This window comes from Perissodus microlepis, chromosome 1 (genome assembly GCF_051167445.1).
Source record: "Perissodus microlepis isolate ML-2025 ecotype Zambia chromosome 1, ASM5116744v1, whole genome shotgun sequence".
NCBI classification, from domain to species: Eukaryota; Metazoa; Chordata; class Actinopteri; order Cichliformes; family Cichlidae; genus Perissodus; species Perissodus microlepis.
The window spans coordinates 14,641,643-14,665,971 of NC_140461.1; the positions used below are offsets into that span (position 1 = coordinate 14,641,643).

Sequence of the window (24,329 nt, forward strand, 5' to 3'; positions counted from 1 at the left end):
GATTCCTCCATCAGGAGACACAGAGTTAATCCGAAATGGTTCTGTACAATCACTATCCACTTCATTAGGTACACCTGTCTAATTACTTCTTAACACAAACATATAATCAGCCAATCAAATGGTAGCTACTCGATGAATTTAGGGATGTAGGCATGATCAAGATAACCTGCAAGTTCAAGGCAGGCATCAGAATGGGTAAATGGTAAATGGCCTGTATTTGTATAGTGCTTTACTAGTTCCTAAAGACCCCAAAGCGCTTTACACAACCAGTCATCCACCCATTCACACACACATTCACACACTGGTGATGGCAAGCTACATTGTAGCCACAGCCACCCTGGGGCGCACTGACAGAGGCGAGGCTGCCGGACATTGGCGCCACCGGGCCCTCTGACCACCACCAGTAGGTAACAGGTGAAGTGTCTTGCCCAAGGACACAACGACCGAGACTGTCGGAGCCGGGGCTCGAACCAGCAACCTTCCGATTACAAGACAAACTGCCAACTCTTGAGCCACGATCGCCCCATAAAGTAACAACAGGTGATGTGACTTTAAACTGGATTGTTGCAGCAAAACAGGCTGGTTTTAGTAAACTGCTGCTCTTTTGGGATTTTCCTACATTCTAAGTGAATAGTCCAAAAATGAGACATCCAGTAAGTGGCAGTTTTCTGAGGGAGAATTGAATTCCTTGTTGACCACTTGTTACGGCTAAAGAGCCTCCCTGAAGGTTCACAATGTTGAACCTTGAAGCAGACTGGCTATAGCAACAGAAGACCATACCACATGCTGCTCTTACCAGCTAAAACTGGAAACTGTGGCCATAATTTAGACAGGGTGATGAAATTGGACTATAGAAGATTGGAAAAACATTGCCCGCTCTAATGAGTCTCAATTTCTGCTGCAACATTTGGATGACAGAGTCAGAACTTAGCATAAACAACATGAAAGCACGGATCCCTGATGCCTTGTGTCAACGGTTCAGGCTAGTGGTGATGTAATAGTATGGGGAATATTTTCTCCCTTTAGTATCAACTGAGCATCGTTTAAACACAACAGCCAACCTGAGTGTAGTTGCTGACCATGTCCATCCCTTTATGGCCACAGTGTACCCATCTTCTGCTGGCTGCTTCCAGCAGGATAAAACCCCCATGTCTCACCAAGAACACCAAGCTCACATTACCTCAAACTGGTTTCTTGAGTTCATTCTACTCAAACGGCCTCCACCATTCCCAGATCCCTATCCCAAAAGCATCTTAGGGATTTGATGGAAATGGAGATATCACATCAGGTTAATGTCAAATGAACTAAAATCTGAAGAATGTTTCCAGCATGTTGCTGAATCTATCCTGCAAAGAATTAAGGCAGTTCTGAAGGCATAAACGGGGTCCAGCCTGGCACTAACCAGCTGTACCTAATAAAGTGATCAGTGAGTGTATCATTATTGCATGCTGACCATCCTCTGCACCATTTACAAAACACAAATGTTGCACAGTTTGTGCAACATTTGTTCTGGCTCTGCTCCCAAATGGACAGAAAAGGAAACCATTCATTTTAAGCTCCTTATTGTTTAATGTTTAGATTTTAATTTATTGAATAATTATTTGTAAGTTTTTGGCTGCTGTAACACAGTCACTTTCCAATCTTTGGGATGAATTAAATATTTCTTTTTTCTTAATTTACTTAAAAAAAAATGTAAATATATGTCAATATGTTGTCATCTGGAATTATTATACCCTGTTCACCATTACTATCCAGGAAAGACAGCTACTGTGAAAGGTCTCTACTGCACCACACATTGGAGTAATAAAGCAAACATTTTCATGATCTTCTTAAGAAACTTTTTTCTTGTCTGCAGTGCTTGGAAATTGTGAAGACAACGTGAAAGTGCTTGACAAATGAGCTCTTCTAGCAAAGGCAACAGAGCCAATTCCAGCAGAAACTCACTGCCAGCACTGTTACTGCTGTGCATTAGAATGCAAAGACTGTGCAAGTCTTGAGCTTTTTCTCATTTCTTTATATTTTACTAGAAAAGAGGGAAGCAGGTGCAACCTATAAAAAGGTGCAAACATGCATGGGAATACAGTATAAAAGGTAAAAAAAAAAAAGTGTTTCCAAAGTGTAGGATTCTATTAAGGTTGAAGGTGAACACAGCCTGAACTCTCTCAGGCAAGCTTTTTTGTAATTTCTTTAAGTAGTCTAGAATAATTCTCCAGGCTTGTTGAAAGACATTTAGAGCTTTTCATTGGATGTTGGCTGCCTTTCTTTCCGTTCTCTGTCAAGATGATCTCACACTGCTTCAATAATCTTGAGGTTTGGGCTCTGGGGAGGCCAATTTTCGACTGATAGTGTGCCTTCTATCCAGGTATGCTTTTACAGCATTGCCAGTGTGTTTGGGATCAATGTCATACTGAAAAACGAAACTGTTGCCAATCAGTCTTACAGATGGTATCGCATGATGGACTAAAACCTCTCAGTAGTTTCCTGTGTTGTGAGTTCCACCAATTTTGAAGAAATCTCCAACACCAAGGCTGAAAGGCACCCCGAACAATGACAGAGTCTCCACTGTATTTTAAAGATGGCTGTGGACATTGTTGCACCTCTCTCCTGACCATATTGACAATGACTGGAAACAAAAACTTCATATTTGGACTCATCCCTCAACAGACCTACTGCGCGTCGCTTTCAGTCGAGTTCTTGTATAATTACGCAAACCTCAGCCTTTTCTCCCCGAGGTTGGCAAATAGTACATGAATCAATTGAAGGTCCAGACACAACGCCCACGCAATGTGTCAGGTCTTTGCTTAATTTTTCCCAATTTCTCACGGATATGACTTTCGGATTCTGGTTATCTGCTATAGATAGTGTTTTAGGCCTGCCTCTTTTTATGTCCTCTACCTGTCGAGTTTCCATATCATGTCATGATTTGTCAAAGATCTAATAGTGCAAAAATACCTTTATTTTTTGTAATCATTTTTCATTGATTCAACTAAAGAAATAGGAACAAATGATGTGTTTTTGTGTCAGGCTGATAATAATAAAGTGCCTAAAGACACAATTTAAATTGGCTCTTTGCTAAGTCTGTCATGTGTTTCCACAACAATGGTTCATCCCTTGAAGGACCTTTCATGCTTGAATGAGTCATAGGTCAGTGTTAATTGCCTTAAATAAAAACATTCCTCTGTAACTGGTCAGGTACAAGGACTGGATTAAAAAGAAAAACTTTGAGAAACCTCCAGAAAGTCTGGAGAACTACTGATCAAGACCACTTTAAAGAAATGAGAGGTGGCTCAAGACTTTTGTACACTAATGTTAGACAAAGCATCCATGAGTGTTAAACACTTTCTGAAGGTATCTGACTGCCATCTACTGTGTTCACCTATGCAATAACAGCACAGTCTGCACAGTTCATCCAATCATTACCCTACAGGCATCTGCAGCTACACGGATTTAAGTGTGTGTTTTGTGTGTGTGTGTTTCACAGAGAGAGTTGGAGGGAACAGCTGCATCTTGAGATGCCTGAGTACCCTTGCTGAATTCTTAATGGTTGTTTAGAGGATGATTCACTGACACCTGAGGGGTCTCACACAGGATGATGAGGCATCACCTTCTTGTTGCCTCATTACCATAGTTAACAGATATTCTGTGCAAAGGAAAAACACAGATACAAACCTAAAATACGGCCTTTGTGCTCTTAGTCCAGGTTTGGTCATTATTACTTCCTTCAGAGTTACTCAGAATCATGTTTAAATTAAGAATGGATAAAATAATCACAATAATTAAATAATGTCAAGACAAAAGCAAAAGTTGAAAATGTAGAGATCTATTAATTTAAAAAAAAAAAAAAAAAACAAGAAAAGAAAACAAGGATAGGATCGGTTAGGATAAAAACCCCATCTGGAAAGATTACAGGTGGCATTATATTAACAATAATTTCAAAGTGTAGGAGTATATTTGCATTTCCACAATGATAAAACATATACGATCTTACATAAGCATTGGAGCTAGATAGGTGTAGTAAATTTGAAGGTGATAAGAATTTTAAAAGCAAATATAAATCATAAAACCAATGGTTGTAAAGGGAATAAAGCCATTAGAAACATGCATAGTTGTGGTTTGATCTCACAGTAATGTCTGACGGCCAAATCTTGAACAACTTGAATTTACATTTGACAAAAGAAGTGTGCTGATATCGGCTAAAATTAATTTTCGACTGTGAAACGTAGCCGTGTAGTACGTCTGCACTACAGATGCTCACATGGCTCCATAAAAACCCAATTCAACGTCAGAAAAACTGCAGGACTGGATTTCACAACCAGTAATTATCGGAAAGAAAAAACTCATCCAAACTGGTCAGAGACAGCACCTCAAATATCTTCTGGTTGAGTAAATGAATGAGTTAAGTACATGAATGCTTGCAATTTTTCTCAGATGGCTCTCAGAAAACTAATTTTACCCACACTGGTCTTTTTCTAGTTTTTGTCCCTTTATGCCGAAGAGAGACATCAGAATCCACAAGTAACAGATGCACCATCTATGATTACAATAATGTGAATCAACAGGGAGCTTTGTGGATTTATCCAGATTTCTTCAGAATGCAAACACACTCACACAAACACTGTGAACTACGCACATGCTGGAAAAACACAGGGTTTCATTAATTATCTTGCAAAATACAAACTATGCCAGAAAAAACTAAGTAATCATCCCCCAGAGGATCGAATAAAATTTCTGTGTGTGCATGTGGTCCTCACAAGTGCAGCAAAAAATGATAAACAGATGTGCTTGCTAGATGAATAATACCAAGCATTACACACATGGGAAGGTGTGTTCCCAGTTTACAGCAAATCACTTGGTTTGCAAATGATACAGCTGTGTGTGTGCGTGTGCATGTTTTGAGACACCTGGGTATCTAACTGCAGGAGATGAAGAACAGAGGGGAGGAGGAGGAGAGGAGTGAGAAGCAGATGCAAGCAAAATAATCTACCCCGGGAGTGAAGCAGGGAGCAGAGGCAGGTGGGACAAAATAAATGCTTCTGAACGATAAGGGATGAGAAGATGGAGGATACGGGTGAGGAAAAACTGAGAGAGAAGAAAGGGGGGAGCAGATGGGAAGAAAAAAAATGTGGAAGGAGGGAAGAGAGGTAGGGAGACATATGTCGGAATAAGCATATAGAAGAATGAATAAAAATGAGGGAGCAGGTTAAGAGAGGAGGAGGAGGAAGAAGAGCGGTGACTTGCCTTTTGAACCATTTCCCTCCTCTCATGTGCTCCTCTCTCTGTAGCCCTGTCAAAATGCATCTAAAGAGGTAATCTGTATGCTTCATATACCACTGCATTCACATACTCGTGTGTGTGTGTGTGTGTGTGTGTGTGTGTGTGTGTGTGTGTGTGTGTGTGTGTGTGTGTGTGTGTATAAACTGCTCTTAAAATGTATTTAAAGAGAACTTATGCTCATTTCCAACTCCATATTTTTCCTTGGAGCAGCTTAATATGCTGTTCAAAATAAACCTTATTCATTTTGCACTGGACCTAAGTACAGCTCTTTACCTCATCCTCTGTCTGAAACAGGCAGAAGATGAAGGCCAACCACTGTTTTTGTACTTATAATGCAGATGTTTATAATGGTACAAGCAAGTCCAAACCCTAAATGAACAAACGGCCCCAAATTCCTGGAGTGAGATTACCAAAAGTACAACAATATCATATTTGAATATATTAAAAAAAAAACACAGAGCAGGGACAAAGAGGAGAAAAATGTCCCAGCATTTTATTTGTTTCTATTGTGGCTGGCACTGCTTGTGAAACGCCAGGACACAACAAGGTAATTAACCCACCAACAGCATGAATGCTGGTAACTGAGTCAGTCACTTACATCAGAGGTTCTACAAAGATTCAACACAGAAGTTGAAATCAGCTGTAAACCATTACAGGGTAATTTCACAGCTGGTGTGTGCAACAACCAATGTGGTGACCATAAACTAAGCCTAACAATTTATACTGGCGGTTGGGATGTGTTGGAATCGCTGCAGTCCTCTGCTGAACAACAGGCGTCGTCATTTGGTGGTGGTGTAGAAATAGAAGCAATCATTTCATTTTTTCTGTTGCAGCATCTTCCTCTCTATGATGTAAGAATCTCTGTGCTTATATAACACTGAAGTGCCAGTAAAGACCAACACAACTATACACGTCTTCAACAGGCTGTCACTAGCAAGCTTGGTTAGCAAGCTGCACCTACAAAATAAAGGAGTGGGACACAGACAAAGCATAATAAAGTTTCAATTAACAAAACTGAAGCACAAACTTCTTGGATGGTCTGTACCACATACCAGGCCACACCATTTGTCAGATCCCTTAGGAGAAGCATAAAGCATAATAATCCACCAAATCACGCAGAGCTACCTGCTGTGCAGACCCCTCGTGAATAAGTGAGCAGCCAAAAGTAGCTTCTTCTTCTTCTTCTACAATGTAAAAAGCTTCCACAGTTCTGAACAGCACAAACACAGTGGGGCGGTCCAGATTAGTGAAGCAAGTTAAGGCTGAGGTTTGGAACCATGTGGCTATTAGATGGAAGGTTAAGCCACCTTTCTTCTTATTGGCTGTCCCTCGCAAACACAAGGTGGGACCAAAAGCAGAAAACTGAAACAGAGCATTTAGATCAGTCTGAAGCCTGAACTTTTTCCCCAAACAGAGATTACCTGCACATAAGCTTACCTCATTATCTGATGTATTTAATGAGGATTCATCACAAGAGCATTTAAGAAATGTTTTTAAGACCATAACAAGAATATTTAGTACAAAATACGGATTTCATAATAGAAAGCTGGCCAAATAAAGAACACTAAATGTCTAATCAAGCTACATCCATTTGCATTCACACATGCACCTCTGTTGGGTAACATCTAAAAATGTTCTGCGGTGCATGTGTGAAAAAGGTTTTTGTTTTCTTTGTACTGGCTTCCCTGTAATGCTGAAAGCAGAACAAAACTCTAACGTCAACTGTCAATATTCCTTATGTGCCTTGAAATGCGTAAGACCCCAAGAAAACTGGTTCATCTATCTTTCAATCAAAAGTTTCCCTCTATAAATAAGACAAAAGCTTTAGCAGTTTTGTTATTGTTGTTTTCACTCTTCTACAGTGTGCGTGTGTGGTCCAAAGAGACAATGAGTGAGAGATTGGTGTCACATATAAAGACTTCATCTGACAGAGATAATGCTGCCCTGCCCCCCTCACCTAACACACACACACACACACACACACACACACACACACACACACACGCCAGCCTCACTGCAGAAAGAACATATTTGAGCTCTTCTTTGGTCTGTCAAGCAAAGAGAAAAATCCTTTAAAGTGGGTGTATGTTTGATGTGTTATCTGTCCATGAGAGATCGAGTCGTGTCTTTCATATTTCCATCTTTTTCTGGAACTTCCTCTTTTATTTTTTCACCCATCAAGACAAACAGATCATTTACCGTTCAGATCAGATCAGTGACCATTCCTGTAAATGGCAACTCAACTGGAACTGTAAAAAACACCATGCTTGGGAACTATAAATTACAGAGGTACGCCTAAACTATATCACTGTATCCCACACATTTAGTTCAGCATTGGGTTACCGGAGCAGATCGAACCCACTCAAGACAATTATTGTGATCCCACCAGGCATGCCACAGCATGTTTAATAAACAGCTCTCCTCTCTGCAGCACTAAAATTCACACCAGGTCTATTTTTTCCTGCTTTAAACAGATAATGAGGACAGAAAGGTGACACAGGATTGACACAGAGAATGTGGTTGATTTTCACAATAAAAAGACTTTTTGCAGAATAAACACTTCACGCTCTGAAACACTCCCAGTGTGATAGGACAGAGCAAAATGGCCAAAATGACCAAAGACATTTCTGATTTATCTTTTAAACTACAGACTAAAGGCCATTAAACACTGAGCACATTGCAAAGAAACCAAGAGAAATTATGCATTTTTCCGATGCAAATTTGTCGTGTAATGTATCTGCACACACTGAACACACCGCAAAAAGTCACCAGCAAGCGATGATGATCTGGTCCTGATGTTTTTAAACAAAAAAAACAAAGAAACTGAGATTCTGGGTTCATCAAATTCTCACAAGGCAGCAGCAGGGAGAATTTCAAGGCTTGATCCAGGAGTTGAAGCTGTATCATGACATGATTTGCAGTTGAAACCACATCCAAGGAGGTAAAGAAATATTTTCCCAGAGCTGACCCAGAGCAGAATCTAGATGTGTGTCTGAAGTAAAATACCATATAACTGTATATACAGTACTGGTGCACATTTTCAACCAAGCCATGGCTGCCAAATGCAGGTCTGATTGGTCAGATATGTGAATACTCATGTGAAAACAAATCACGCTTGATCCCAAAAAATAAATGCCTCACAAACGTCCAGTGAAATTCCACAGTCAGTGTGAATGGCTGCATTAAGAACAGGTGATAAAGTCTGATAAATATTTTTAATGCATGAAATAGTCACACATATTTTATGTGTCCTGTGTTTTTTTTAATTAATTTATTTTTATATGATTTATATAAACCTTCATGACATAAAACACAAGTGACGTGTAAAATCATTAGCCAGATGAGCAACGACAGAATTATTAGATATTAATATATAGGAATCCCTGTTGCATCTGTATCTGTATACATGGGCTGATGAGTCTCATTTTCTGCTATGAAATTCAGATGACAGGGTCAGAATATAATGTAAACACAATTAGGGCTGCCACAAACGATTATTTTGATAGTCGACTAGTCACCGATTATTTTTGCGATTAGTCGACTAATCAGATCATCATCCATTGGACGTAAAACGTACAGCTTATTGCACCAGCATCCATCTGCTCTTATATAACTATCATTAGCTTACAGCTTTAAGTGTTTAAGGTATGTGCTAACTAAAAATAAAGACAAGATGATAGTTTATTAAATGTTAATGACATTTGCAGACAGCTGAGTTTAATAAACTCAACTGTCTGCTCCTTGCTATCTAAAATATAACGGGAGCATCTCACACTTCTGATAATCAGCTGTCTGCTTGATGTTTATTCAGCTGTGTAAAAACTATAACTTTAATCTCAGCCAAACCGATTTACTCAGGAACAAATAAAATACTGAAAAAAGACAAACAATAACATTTTTAAGTTATCTAAGTGACTTATATATATTTAACCTGAGTAGCGAAAGACGGCGGTGGGTTTGAAAACGATTTGCCGGGAGTCCGGTGCTCTCACGGGCTTTAATGAGCCTTGCCCCCTGCTAGCTATCGAGCTAGTGGGTAACAGACGTCTCCGAAAACGTGGGAGCGCTTTTGAAAATATGTGGTGTCCTGATAAACTGAGCAGATATTTGAGGTTTACACAGCTACATTCTCACCTGAAAATATGTTAAACGTTTATTTTGTGACCCAGAAAGAATAATAAGAGTAATATTAAAACTAACTAGCTGCTGCCATTGTTGGAAACTGTTCTGGGCCGCGCTATGAATTATGGGACACAGCTTCTTCTTCTTCTTCTTCGGGGTTTAACGGCAGCTGGCATCCTTGTACATGCAGTGCTGCCATCTTCTGTTTCAGTCCGTTATTACACTCTTAAATCCTACTACTCATTCCTGCGTCTTTTGGGATCTAACAAAGCTTCAAACGACGAGTCGACTATTAAATTAGTCGTCGACGATTTTAATAGTCGACGTAATCGTGACTAGTCGACTAATCGTGGCAGCCCTAAACACAATGAAAGCAGGGATCCACCCTGCCTCCTATCAACGGTTCAATCTAGTAGTGGTATAACAGTCTGGTGGAAGTTTGGGTCCCTTAGCACCAGTTGAGTAAAGCTTACACTCCACAACCTTCCTGAGTATTCTTGCTGATCATGTCCATCCCTTCATGATCACAGATGGCTGCTTCCAGCTGGATAACGCACCGAGTCACAAAGCTCAAATCATCTAAAGCTAGTTTCTTGAACATGACAGTTCACCGTTATTAAATGCCCTCTACAGTCACCAGATCTCGATCCAATAGGGCGCCTTTGGGATGTGGTTTAAAATGAAATTCACATCAGTAGTCAACAAATCCGCAGCAACTGTGTGACACTATCGTGTAAATATGAACCACAATCTCTGAGGAGTGTTTCCAGCACACTGTTCAATCTCTGCCACAAAAAACCCAGACAGTTCAGGAGACAAAAAGGGGTCCAAATATGATGTATAACATTATTATAAAGAGTTAAACTATTGAGATTTCCAATAAAAACTTTCCACCTCTGACGAATTTCAAAGTCTCTTCAGCTTTCCAAAAAGGAAAAACCTGGAGACAAAGAGATTGTTACACCTTGTTTTCTAGTTAATTAGCGAGCAATGTGGCTGCATTTCAAATGTGGTTTGAATTTGCATTTGTGCCGTGTGAATGGTAAGAAATTCTTCTAACTATAAAAACACTTCTCTTTATTTCCTGCCTTTGTTCTCCCCACCATCACTCCTCACCCCCTCCTCACTCTCTGTCAGTCTGAGAACCTCTAATAGTTGTTTGTTTGTTGACCTCTGGCGATTTGATCCTACTGAGATGTGTGTGCTTCTTTGTGTGTGTTTGTGTGTGCGTATGTACTCCCTCGGCATTTATCAGTCATTACTTACATACAGCCTTCAAGGCCTGTAATTAACTTCAGCTTTGAAGCCCCCTACCCCACCACCTGCTCATTTCCTGCACGCATGCACACACGCACGCACATGCACGCACAAACATAAAGTACGTCTCTCTGTTCTTGCATACAGTTGCGCAAATAATTGCACACTTGCACACATTCTTCAACACTCAGTCATGCTGTGAGACTAATTGTGTTTTTAGTGAAAACAGGGAAAACACACCTCACATCTCTGAGGCCAAACTCTGCCTGTGCGTGCGCACGAGGCGTCCCTAATGTTTTTTGGTGATAACACAATTTGCAGATCTCTCACTAATGCTAAAAATCAATAATAAGATTTACACACTCGGGTTGATGAATGTCCACCTCACGACAAGCTGATGTAGCAAAAAGCACTTATTCGATACCTCAAAAACATGATCAACATGACCTATGGCCTGTGTCCTATTCTAAATCATCCCACACCCACCCACACAAACCTGTGTTTGCCCACAGCGCAGAGAAAAATAGCTGAACTCTGCAGAGACATGAACTCTAATTCTTTATTGATTTTATCTTGTTATAACTCTGTGTTCTTGTGTCTTTTGACACAACTGAACTGAATTCATGTCAAGTTACAATGTTAAAGCTTGTAGCCAGAAGTCCTGAAACAGCGTGTAAAACAAAGAGACCGTCATGCCAGAAAATAAACAATCCCATATTTTTTTTGTCCAACTTTTTATCACAACCAATAGACACTTTTGATTAATAAGCAACTGCTACCGGCTGTGTGAAAAAGACACAGATTGCACATCAAAAATACATGTTCCTACTGAAACATCACCACTTGTTTTGTAGCCTTGAGTTAAAAACTATGCCTGTTCTTCAGACTCTTTAGACTTGGACTGAGGGCTACAAAGTACAAACTTTCACATACTGAAGTCCAAAGAAGGTGTTTTAACTCGTTCTATGGTCATGTGATAAGCTGGAGGAATTTTGGGAAAGGGTTCATGGAATTATACGCGAGATTTCAGAGATTCCAGTAACGCTTAGCTCAAGATTGTTTGTTTTAGGGGACGGGTCAGTCTGGATCGGTGGTGATAAACAAATTAGAAGCTGGGTTCAATCCAGCATTATAATAGCAAGACTGGGCTTGTGAGATGGCTAGAGCTGCAGCATTTGAAAAACTGTCATAAGAGACTTGCAAAGTTCAAGAATTATTATAGGAAATTGGCAAATATTGACATTTTTTGTGACGTGCGTTGAGAGAACGATATGCTATTTTGAAGAATCTACAATATAAATTCCTGTTTTTAGTTATTTCACATTTTTTTGTTTACTACATAAACATGTATGTGTGTTCATTCTTAGTTTTGATGCCTCCAGTGAGAATCTACAATGAAAATAGTCAAGAAAATAAAGAAAAAACATGAAATGAGAAGGTGTGTCCAGACTTTTGACTGGTAGTGTATGTAGTGAGCCCATCTATCACTCAAAGAGGTCATGCCCTCCTAACGATACATCATCTTTTGTCTCAGTACAATTTAAATGTACGAGTTGTTAAATTGAACAAAAATGGAAGAATAAAGTCAAGTGAAAAAAACTGCAGTTCCTCCAGTGACCACTTGGAGCTCGTTCCATAACCAAGACAACAGCCATAGATTTCTGTGCTAAAATGTCCAATTTTATATTATAAAGTTTGCTTCTGGATACTGCCATGAAGACTTATGATGTCCCATGGTAGATTCCTCTTAACAAACACCCATTACTCAAGGTTTTGTGTGAGACTCAAAGGAACAGTCTCCAAGTTAGATTTTGAAAGAAACGTACCTCCCACTGCCAGTCGTTCCACTGTGGATGACAGATATTTTCGACCTCAGCCATGCTTTTGATTGCATGGTGATGGGACATGATTAAAAAGTCCTCTGGGATTCCTGACCATCAACATAGTAGGATGGAATTAGGATGTATATGACTCCATAACAGCTTTATAACTTATATAGAGGGCACACTAGTCCGTTTTTTGGAGGATGGTTAAATCAATTAAATTAAAGTCAATTTGCTGACAATCTGTCAACAAAATTAAATATTTCTGTTCCACTTTTCCCATCGGTTATGGTTTTAAACGATTTGCACCAATTGCAACTGCATAAGGTGCAGAAACGTGTTCTTAGCTGGTTTGACGAGTGCTGCAAAGTTGGTTGCCACAAGGTGGAAACAGCATCAGTTGCTTACTCAGCAGTGATGGCTGCCTACTTTCTATGATGTCGCTTGTTTTATCTGTCCACAATTTGAATGCAGGGATCTAAGGAAGACACAATGATACTTTGGGCTGTGGAGGAACTTAAATCTGTACTGGATTATGAGTCACCCCTCCCACTTCTTGCTCTCTGGCTGTTTATCTTTCTCTTACTTTCCTCTTGCCTCATTTCTATGGTTCTTTATTTTCCCTTTATTGTACTTTTGTTATATGTTATGTTTACATATAAACACTAGTTTTCTAGCTTTAAGATTCATGACTCTTACTTTCAAACAATTGCTATAATGGCTGACTTACTATCTCCAGTATTGACATAATAAACGTATTATTTTATACAACATTTGCATTCCCTCTTATGTGCTGGCTGATCCATCTTCATCTTGTCACTATGCAAAGGAAGCAGCTTGGAAAAAAGAAACAATAGAGAAAATAAACAGCCCTGTCCTGATGTTAGTTCATGTAGCATATTTACATTCCAGCAGAGTGTTTATTATCTCTTTACTGTTATTCTATAATCTAAGCTTTTATTTGAGTAACTGACAGAGGAGGCATACACTGCAGCTATTGGCACACAGCGACAGTCTTCTGCTGCTCTAACAAAGCAGTGTGAGGTGCAGCATGTATCTCTGGGGCACTTGGACAGTTAAGTGAATAGAATTGTTCCATCCCCCACATTAATGTCATTAACCGTGGATAAAGTGGATGTGCTGCGGTGCCAAATGTACTGATCATTGACTGTCACTGCTGTGTCACAACTGGAGCATGCACTGTGATGACCCACTCTTTCCTTAACAAGGCAGCGATGAGACAGAAATCCAAGAAAGATAACGGTCCTACTTAAGTTCAAATGGATTGCTCCACATTTGGCACATACAACTTGGTCCTCAGTGTGTTTTTGGCCATTTCCCCCCAAAAAACAGGTATTCCATATATATATGTATATTTATATTTATATATACACATATTCTATAAATTCTGTGGACTGACGAGACAAAAGTTGAACTTTTTAGAAAGATTAACCCCTGTTACATCTGCTGTAAAATGAACACAGCATCTCATAAACAGAACATCACAGCAACAGTCAAACATGGTGGTAGTATTATGGTCTAGGGCTGCCTTGCTGCTGAAAACAAAATGAATCGAAGTGCAGACTTAAATCAGATTGAAATGCTTTGGCATGAAACATGTGGTTCATCCTCAAAAATCATTAAATGCAGCTGAAATAAAACAATTATGCACACAAGACCAGGCCAAAATTCTCCATAGCGATGTGAAAGACTCACTGCCTGAAATCATAATTTAAAACCTGCATTTGGTGTTTACTTGGGTTATCTTTGTCTCATATTTAAATTTATTTGAGCTGTAATAACAAATATGAAACTATGTGACAAATATGCAAAATTAATACGAAATCAGAAAGGGTGAGCTCAGACCGTTTTTCACAGCACTGCAGAGACTTTTACCCACACATCTACGTGTATGTGTTGATGGTGGGGTACAGATCAGGAGATTTCAGTACAAATTAATCAAAATTTGAAATGTGAAAGCATTTTCATTGACCATGAACCTGAATACTATTTATTATTTCATCAGATACATATTACAGTGTGAGAAGAGATAGTAATTTTGACTGCAGTATTAAAGAGTGAGTACACTCTACAAAGCATTACTTTCTTGTTTAAACATGTGTATTTTAATATTCTCTCAGAAGATGTCTGCAATAACTTCTTGTGTTGATCATTGCAACCAGCCATGACAGGAAGGTTAGTTTTGGACAAGTCTGTTAACACAATACAACACAAAAACAGAGGCCCAGGCTGAACGCGAGTGCAGTCCACTGATGAGAGTCACTGGCATCACGGCTGATGTGATCCCGTTGCTAGACTGTCTCTATTCATTTGTTTCCTAGGCTCATATATGTACTGTTTATAGCCCACAGTAATTAACCTATCACTTTGCAACAGAAATTAGCACACTTGTTTCTCTCCTTAGCAGCCTCATTAAATTCATATACGTCCATTTAGCCTGATTAAGTAGGTTTGGCTACAGTAGAGAAAACCACAGTGCTATCATTAAGCATCAAACTGAAAAAAATAACAGCAGCAAATGAGATGAAACCGAGGACAAGTCATCAGATTGATGCAAATAAAGGATAATGTGTACCTTCCCACATATAATCAGGAAAAATCAACTGATTTTTTGCATACTATCAGTTGATAGTATGCACTATCAACTGATAGTGCATACTAACTCTTAATGCATATTCTATATTCTATATCTAAACAAGAGTACATGTTTAGATCATACAACCAACAAAAGCCACAACAGGTATTACTGGCTTTGAGTCCTTGGTCATGAACGCAAAGATAATAACATTTCCAAGTTTTCTAACACAATATGGTTCGTCCTCTCTCCAAAGGTCATTATTCCAGAAATCTTGTCATTTATTCAGATGCAGCTTTGCAATCCTAAGCCATACTGCCGTGTACTTTTATATAGAGAGAGGAGACTTTCTACCATAACCCCTTCCAAAAAAGTCACACATATTCAGCCTTTCTCTAACTGAACTTCAACATTTAACATGCTAACTGAGGCCGGTAGAGTCTGAGGCATGGCTCTTTGGTTTTTTTGCACTTACTCTGTGCACTTACTGTGAATTTGCTGGGAAGTCCACTCTTGGGAAACTGCGGCATTGTGTCAACACAGACTTGAATGCTCCAGACTAGGAAACTGTCAAAATGCTTTTATAAAAGTGCTTAAAACAGAGGCTGACCTCAATCATATACATTTTTTGATTAGCACACCTGTGCACCTATATTTACCCTCTTAATTCCTATCGTAGCAGTAGGGGTGCACTTAGTTTTCCCCAGGATTGCATATAGTCCTGTGAAAACTTGTAACTCTATACTAAGTCAGTTATTACACACCTCAGACAAACTCACTGTAATTTTTTTTTCAGTGCAACCCTTTGTACATTATGCCAAGTTAAATCAGAAATATGCTCCAAATATGCAGACACTAAAAGATTAATAACACTATGGGCCGAGGTCAGAGTGACATGAGAAAAATATCTCAAAAGTAATTCCAGAATTCCTTTTACTTGGACTGTATTCGTAAGAAGAAAGTCACAGTCAAAACAAATCAATATTGATAAAACTCAGCCATTAAAAAAAAAAAAAGATCTATCATAAAGATCTTATAGACCAAATGTTGTGTCGTGGATGGGACAAATGATGTTAAACATTTCACTAGAAAAATTTACATATATTGAAAGTGAAGCTGAACTTTGGATCAGAAAGTCCATCTTCTTGTAAACCATGAAGTGCTTGGTTTGGTATTCGTTCCCCCATTAACAAAGAAGGGATTCATGGTTGTTGATATTATTGTTTTTACAGCACTTATAAAGATTTTTTTCCTATTATAAATTTCACTGTCAGATTATTATAACTGAAGTCTGCCTCCTCTATGAAGGAGCCTTGCTACCATCTCGTGGCCGGTTGAAGAACTGCATCTACTAATGTTATCATTTAGCAGCTATTATGAACAAGAAATATCCATAGTACCCATGCACCCACTTATATATAAAGACTATACAGTCTATGATATACAGCAGACCGTATAGACTACCTTCGGTAAAGTCAAACTAACAGAGATGGGAATCATTTATCTATTTAATCTCCCCACAAGCACAGAGCGAGTCCTCAACCATCACACTGCCTCCACTTTAACTACACACACTACTAACCACCTAGCAGCGTTTCCTTTCCACAAAAGGCTGTTCGCACACTGACAGAGCGAGCACCCCCGGTTTTCTTACCGAGTGAAGCAGTGGTGGCAGACCTCTTTGGCCAGTCTGTTGGACACGCAGCAGGCCAGCGGCTCGGCAGAGATCACCAGCTCTCCTTTGCGTATCCTGCCCGTTGCCCGGAGACCGTTACCTTTCCCGGGGCTGACGAAGCGCTCGAGCATCGGTGCCATCATTGATTTTCCCTCCACGTGAAACAAACTTCCGTGTTTACATCCGTGATAAACGCTGCGTCATGACGTCACATGAACGTACACACGCTTTTACTACATATAAATGCAAAACGATTGTTTCTATTTTCTGTATTTCTTTTTTATTATTATTTCTTTCCAAACTGTATGTGCACCTCACAGTTTATTATTTTGAACACTTGGTTTTTATTTAGTGTTTTTGCTTTTCTTTAGACATAACATAGACGGTATTTGTAAATGGCATAGAAATGTCAATAAACATATTATTAATAATAATATGTTAATATTACTAATATAATAAACCAATGCCTTTCCTTTTAATTTTAGTTTGGTTTTAGGTAATGCTGTGTATGGTTGTTATTAGATTTATTAATATGAACTAATGAAGTATGCACTATCAAATGTGATTTCTGAATTCTCTATTGTGTAATATTTGTGCACTTTTAGCAAAACTTTGGAAAGATGCTGGACAGAGACACAGGTACACTTAAGAAAAGCATTTGATCTGTTTGTTTTGTTAATAAAGATATATTTTCAGCAGATTAATGGTCACTTGGGTGATTTTTGCGTGGTTTGGATGATTGGCCAACTATATGGTAAAAGGGTAATTGGAGGGTGCATCGAAATGCACCAAAAAGACATGGATGAAACAAATCCAGGATGATTTGAAGGCCCTTCAACTTGACCTTGAGCAGGCAAGAACCATCGTCTTAGATCAAAAAACGTGGAAGATAATCGTTGGTCAAGCAAGAGAACCTGCGGCACCTACAGCAGCGTACTGGTTGCGCGGCCGACCACCGCCGCTGGTCGCCCGCTAAAGGACAAGAGTGTAGAGAGAGTGTATATGGTAAAAGGCCTACCAGCTGCAGTGCTCCTGTTCTCAGAAGTTTAAAACAGATGAACTATTGTTCAGCAGCAAAGTCCTTTTGGAATAATAATATAATGTCTCTGGCACCAGATGTGGTTTTGCTAATTTTTGAATGTTAGTCTACTATTGTAAGTTGCCTCAAAATGAATCTTGGTAAACTAATATTTATGAATTTGTGTTTCTTCAAAATGTACACAAATCACTGTTTATGTATCATCACACAAATTTTTTATTTTTTTTTTTATTTTTTTAACATTATCCCTATAAAGATACTGCCCACTGCCTAGTGAGGACATGTTAACATTTTCCTGATAGTTATTCAACTCAAATTTTCAAATAAACAACATACTAATTACAGAATTTTAATTAAAAAGAAATACTAAATATATTACTTGAATTCAGTTCATGTACATGTCATATCAATTCAATTAAAACTTAAATAATTAAATAAAGAAATATGTCATACTTCTTCACAAAGATTGTGATATCTCTGTAGTATCGCTGTACATCATTTACTAGATTCTTCACATTAACAGTCTTCTGTTTGATGTCAGTCTTCTAAACCAGCGGTCCCCAACCCCCGGGCCTCGGACCGGTACCGGTCCGTGAGTCGTTTGGTACCGGGCCGTGAGAGTTGAGGCTCAGGTGTGAAATGTATGGTTTTCAGGGTTTTTATCGGTTTTCAGCGTCATTTTGTTATCGTTTTTATCGTTAACTCTGTTTTCCTGGGTGTTTTCACGTGTGTTATGAATAAATCTTCTTTTTTTTCGGTACCGGTACTAGTTTTATTTTGTTGTATTTATCCGCGACACCTTAAAGGCCGGTCCGTGAAAATATTGTCGGGCATAAACCGGTCCGTGGCGCAAAAAAGGTTGGGGACCGCTGTTCTAAACCATCCAGTGAAATTACAACAGTAAAGAGTAGTATAGAGGGGGCGACACACTGTCTGACGGACTACCTCAACTTTTGTGTGGACACGGTCGCCCCTGCTAAGACAGTACGGTGTTATCCTAATAACAAACCGTGGGTAACACAGGAAGTCAAAGCTGTCCTCAACATGAAGAAGAAGGCTTTCAGGAGCAAAGTGAAGGAGGAGATGAAAGCAGCACAGCGGGAGGTGAAACGCTGCCTGAGGGAAGCAAAGGACACCTACAGGAGGAAGGTGGAGCAGAAGTTGGAGAGGAACAATATGAGGGAGGTCTGGAATGGTGTGAAAACCATCACAGGCCACAACACCAAGAAAAGCACAGTGGGGGGGACTGTGGAGAAGGCAAACGAACTCAACAACTTCTTCAACAGGTTTGACCAGCCCACAACCCCCCCACCCTCACCTTTACTACAGAGCCCTCTCCCTACTCTCCTACCTCCCTCGCTTCCCCCCCTCCCTGACACTATGACATGCCCCCCCTCCTCCTTCTCCAACCCCTCTCTAAACAGCACGACAGCCTCTCTCCCCCCCTTCCAATCATCTCCCAGTGTCACAGTGGATCAGGTCAGGAGACAACTGAGGAAGCTTCGCCCCAGAAAGGCAGCAGGTCCAGACAAGGTGTGTCCTAGGATGCTAAAGGCGTGTGCTGCTGAACTTGGGGAGCCGCTACAACGAGTCTTCAACCTCAGCCTGCGACTGGGGAGAGTGCCCGCCCTATGGAAGACATCCTGCATCGTCCCAGTCCCCAAAAAGAACCGGCCCAATGAGCTGAATGACTTCCGACCGGTGGCACTGACGTCACATCTTATGAAGACTCTAGAGCGGCTCTTCCTTAACCTCCTCCGACCACAGGTACAACATGCCCAGGACCCACTACAGTTCGCCTACAAGGCAGATGTTGGTGTGGAGGATGCCATCCTGTACCTCCTACACAGAGCCCACTCACACCTGGACAAGGGAAAAGGCACGGTCAGGATCCTGTTTCTTGACTTTCCCAGTGCCTTTAATACAATCCGGCCCTGTCTGCTCCAGGAGAAACTAAACAGGATGCAGGTGGACCCCTGCCTGGTCGCTTGGATCTCCGACTACCTCACCGACAGGCCACAGTACGTCAGGCTGAAGGACATCACGTCGGACACTGTGGTCAGCAGCACAGGAGCACCACAGGGAACTGTGCTGTCCCCACTTCTCTTCACCCTGTACACCTCTGACTTCTGCTATAACTCTGAATTATGCCACATTCAGAAGTTTGCAGACGACACGGCCATCATGGGGTGTATCTGGGATGACCAGGAAGAGGAGTACAGGAGCCTGGTGAGGAACTTTGTCACATGGAGTCACACAAACCACCTGCAACTCAACACTTCAAAGACCAAGGAACTGGTTGTGGATTTCGGGAGGTCCAGACCAGGTCCACTGCCAGTTCAGATAGAGGGAGAGGAGGTGGAGGTGGTCAACACATACAAGTACCTCGGGCTGTGGGTGGACAACAAACTGGACTGGTCATGCAACACGCAGAACCTGTATAAAAAAGGCCAAAGCCGACTGTACTTCCTCAGGAGGCTGAGGTCTTTCAACATCTGCAGGAAGCTCCTGAGGATGTTTTACCAGTCAGTGGTCGCAGGAGTCCTTTTCTATGGCGTGGTGTGCTGGGGGAGCAGCACAGCAAAGAGGGACTCATCCAGACTGGAGAAACTAATCAGGAAGGCTGGCTCTGTGGTCGGCATGAAGCTGGACACTCTGGTGACAGTGGCAGAGAAGAGGACCTTAAAGAAACTGATGGACATTATGAACAATGCCTGGCATCCTCTGCACACGGTCGTAAACAATCAGAGGAGCCTATTCAGCGACAGGCTGCTTCTCCCCAAGTCAAAAACCAACAGACTTAAAAACTCCTTTGTCCCACACGCCATCAGACTGTTTAACTCCTCACTGGAGGGGAGAGGGAGGAGAAACAGGGGGACAAGGGAGGGCGGGAACAACTGAGTTGTAGGTGCTTTTCTACACTGTGCAATATTTGCAATATTTGTTTTGTTTTTTTTCTTATATTTGACTGTGCAATAACCACTGTGCAATATACTCACTCAAATGAGCAATCCTATTTATCCATATTGTATATTCTGTATCTATATGTGTATATATGGTGTATTTATTTATGCTTATATCCTTACTCTCTTTCCCCTTAATGTATCTGTAACATGCAACTTCTTTCGGTGCTTTGCTACTGGAAACTGAATTTCCCGGAGGAACCCACCCGAGGGATTAATAAAGTTTCATCTAATCTAATCTAATCTAATCTCTAAATACAAAGCAAAAGCCACTAAACCAAACAATAAGTTCTATGGGTGTGTGAAAAGATTCAGTATTGTCCAAAGGCAACGGGGTGCTGGATAACATTTCCTCTCCTTGGGCAGATTCCTCAGCACGAACCTCCCTGTAGCGCAAAACAACCACGAGAAACAAAATGTAAATGTATAAGCTTCACTCTGCAGATTTTGAACTTTAAATTTAAATATGAACTTTAAACTACCACCATAATATTTATTTCTGTTGACAGCTGATCCATTTCACTGTACGACACACTGAACCCCTGTACCAAACGACTCACACCGGCCCGAGAGTTGGGGACCGCTAATCTAGAACATCACCTTGTCAGGTCCATTTCTTCCCGTTTATGTCTGGACAGATGACAGACAAGTGCCACACCGATGCAGTCTCTGAAAAACATTCACCACAGTGTTGCAGTGGTCTCTGAAAGTTAATACAAAAGAAAAAAATCATGCTAAACTAAACAATAAATTAAAACTACATAACAATGCTTTGTTTTCAATTTTATTTTCATACAGTACGTCTATATTTTCAGTTTCTGAATCAGTGAAGGCAGAAGAGATTCCTTTGGCCATCTGTGACAAAACTATTCACTATTTGTGTCGTGTCCATTTCTAAAACTCACAGCAGCCATTCTATAACCACAAGGATGGAAGCGTCCCCCACAGGTAAACCGGCTGCAGTCAGAACAAAGAGAGTCGTCACTGCTCCTGTCGCCGGGATTCCTGCTGCTCCTATGCTGGAGACCGTTGCTGTCACTCTACAGAGCAAACAGACCAGTTACAGTGGATTCTTGAAGACTACATCCATGACTTCCTAACAAACAGTGTCATAAAATAATCAACGTACCCAATGGTGATCAGCTGGCTCAGGTTCAGTTTGATGTTGTAGAGCTGGGCAATGAAAACTGCTGCGACTGCCTCTTAAATGCCCCTTTCTGTGTCTTTGTGAATTTACCAGCAGTGTGTTATTCATGACCTTGTATTGTTTACAATGCAAATGTCACTGTGAGAAAGTGTGCATACAGATACGCTGCGCTAACATCTACATCACTTTTTCCACAGCAGAGGGTTAATCGTGGGATCTAATCACATGATTTACAGCAGGACACACCACTGGCTAATGTTTTTTTTTCTTACGACAAGGCCTGGAGGGAAACTACTCCAGGGTAGAATCCCTGGAATTTTTAAGAGACAATGCACAACTTTATTGTGCATGTCTAAGCTGACATAGGGCAAAAGAGGGTTTTCCGGGGAAGTTTTCATTTTAAATTGCAGGGACCGTGACATGAGGGATATGGAAGGATTGACTGAGGCGCAGATGCAGACCATGACTGAGAGAGAACGCTTCAAGAGGACCCGTGAGAGGTTGAGTTTTGTTTACATTTGTGTATAAATACATGTAAGGTCCAGTTTGTATTTACACAAAATGCCAAGAAAAGGTCAAAGGTCGCAGTCCCAGAACCTTAGATGGCAAAAGCAGAAAGAACAGGTAAATGTGTCTGTTACAAGTATTCCCAGTCCAGAAGTGCAGAGCAGCGCTCAGACAGCCGCAGTGTCTTATGCAGATGTGGTAAAGAGAGGTGTTCACTCGGCGTCTGTGCCAAATGCTAAAGTACAGCAGGTAATCCAGACTGAACCCCAGGTAACTGTGCAAAGGCAGCATGATGGAGAAGCTCCAGGACTGTCTCATGTACAAGTTGCAAACAGTGAAAGTCGTCCACGAGTGAGTAGCATCTGTGCATCCCAAAGCCAGGCTTCTGCTAAGTATGGAAAGTACAGGAATCAGCAATGCATGGCTAACAGTTTGGTTTTCCTGTCATTCTTGCACGAGGATGAATTCATTACCAGAGCAGAGCTTAACTGTGTGTTGGACAAAGGCCATGCCGTGTACCGGTATTCAGATGCCAGAAAGAGGTTTGTGAACAGCGTGTTTCTAGCCTGCCATGAGCTTCCCACAGTGGTCACCAGCCGCAAACACGAGTATCAAGTGGACATGTATCAGTTTGCTCGTTACGGCAAATTTGATGGTACAGATCACCTTCCGAGCCTGGAAAGTGCCTGAAGCCTGAAGTGTTTTGCTTCAGATGTTCGCTATGCTTTGCTAGTCATGGGAGGAACAGTCATCGCAGTTTGCAGGCTGACTTCTGGTGAATACGCATATTTTGACCCTCACCCATGTAAGTCAACAGGAATGCCATTGTCGCTAGGTGTAAGTGGTGGAACTGCAGTTATGTTAAAATTCACACGTCTTAACGACATGATAGACAGGCTCAAATGCTTATACCGAATTTTTAGCATTGCACCAGCCTGCACTTATGAGCTACAGTCTATTGAGTTTCACAGTGAAAACGCTGCTGACCAAAGAGATGCTAATCAAACCACCGAATACAGGAAATCCGCTACAAATGTTCTAGCACCAGCTTTAAATGAACCTGTGCATGAATTAATCTCCCAGACATCCACTGAGCAGACATGGAAAACTGTGACGGAAACTTTAACCACTGAAGTCACGTCATTCAGCACGGATTTAAATGAGACAGCTGCTGCATCTCTGCTCCATCAAACCTCTGCATCTTCTGTGAGTGAAACTCAGGTAACATCAAATTCTGTTCCTCAGAAGGATTCAAACACTGCCTCCTGTTCAACCAAGACAACAGAGGAACTCTTACATAAACTTCTAAAATGTAATAAACAGGAAAGGAGAAAAATGAGAAGATTATTGGCCGAACAGAAACTACCACAAAGAAAGGAAAATCAGAAAAAGAAGGAAAGGCAGATGTACACTTTTGATGAAAGCTTTAAAGGCAAAGAAAAAAAAATTCCAGTAGAAAGTCACAGAAGAAAAGAGTGTACAAAAAATCTATATAAACTAAATGCTACATATAGAGAGAAACAGAGAGAACATCTGAGAAAGATCTATAGAGAAAGGGATGATTTTAAGGAAAAACAGAAGGAGCAAATGAGAAGGATCTATAGAGACGGATTCAAGGAAAAACAGAAGGAACGAATGAGAATAATTTATAGAGAAAGTGCTAAAATTAGAGAGAGAAAAAAAGAGCGTGCCATAAAGACATATAAAAAAAATGTTCAGAGAAAAGCACAAAGAGCGTATAAGAAGAATATACAGAACATATGCTGAATTCAGAGAGAAACATAAAGCTTACATGAGGTCATATGTTTCTAAACTATATAAAGAAAGTGAAGAATTTAGACAGAAAAAACAATCTTACATCATTAAACGTTATGGAGAAGAGAGACAATTTCAGCAACAACACAAGGACAACATGAGAGAACGAAT

At 40.5% G+C, this 24,329-nt stretch overlaps 1 protein-coding gene across 1 annotated transcript in view; it reads right to left on the minus strand.

Moving 5' to 3' along the window:
* The window catches only part of smyd3 (SET and MYND domain containing 3), a 96,716-nt gene extending 79,786 nt beyond the window's left edge, over positions 1–16,930 (minus strand). Inside the window, exon 1 of the mRNA XM_084931159.1 lies at positions 16,727–16,930. Within this exon, the coding sequence (XP_084787285.1) occupies positions 16,727–16,890 (164 nt within the window). The 5' untranslated portion in view covers positions 16,891–16,930. The remainder of the gene's footprint in view (positions 1–16,726) is intronic.
* Between the last annotated feature and the right edge of the window lie 7,399 nt (positions 16,931–24,329).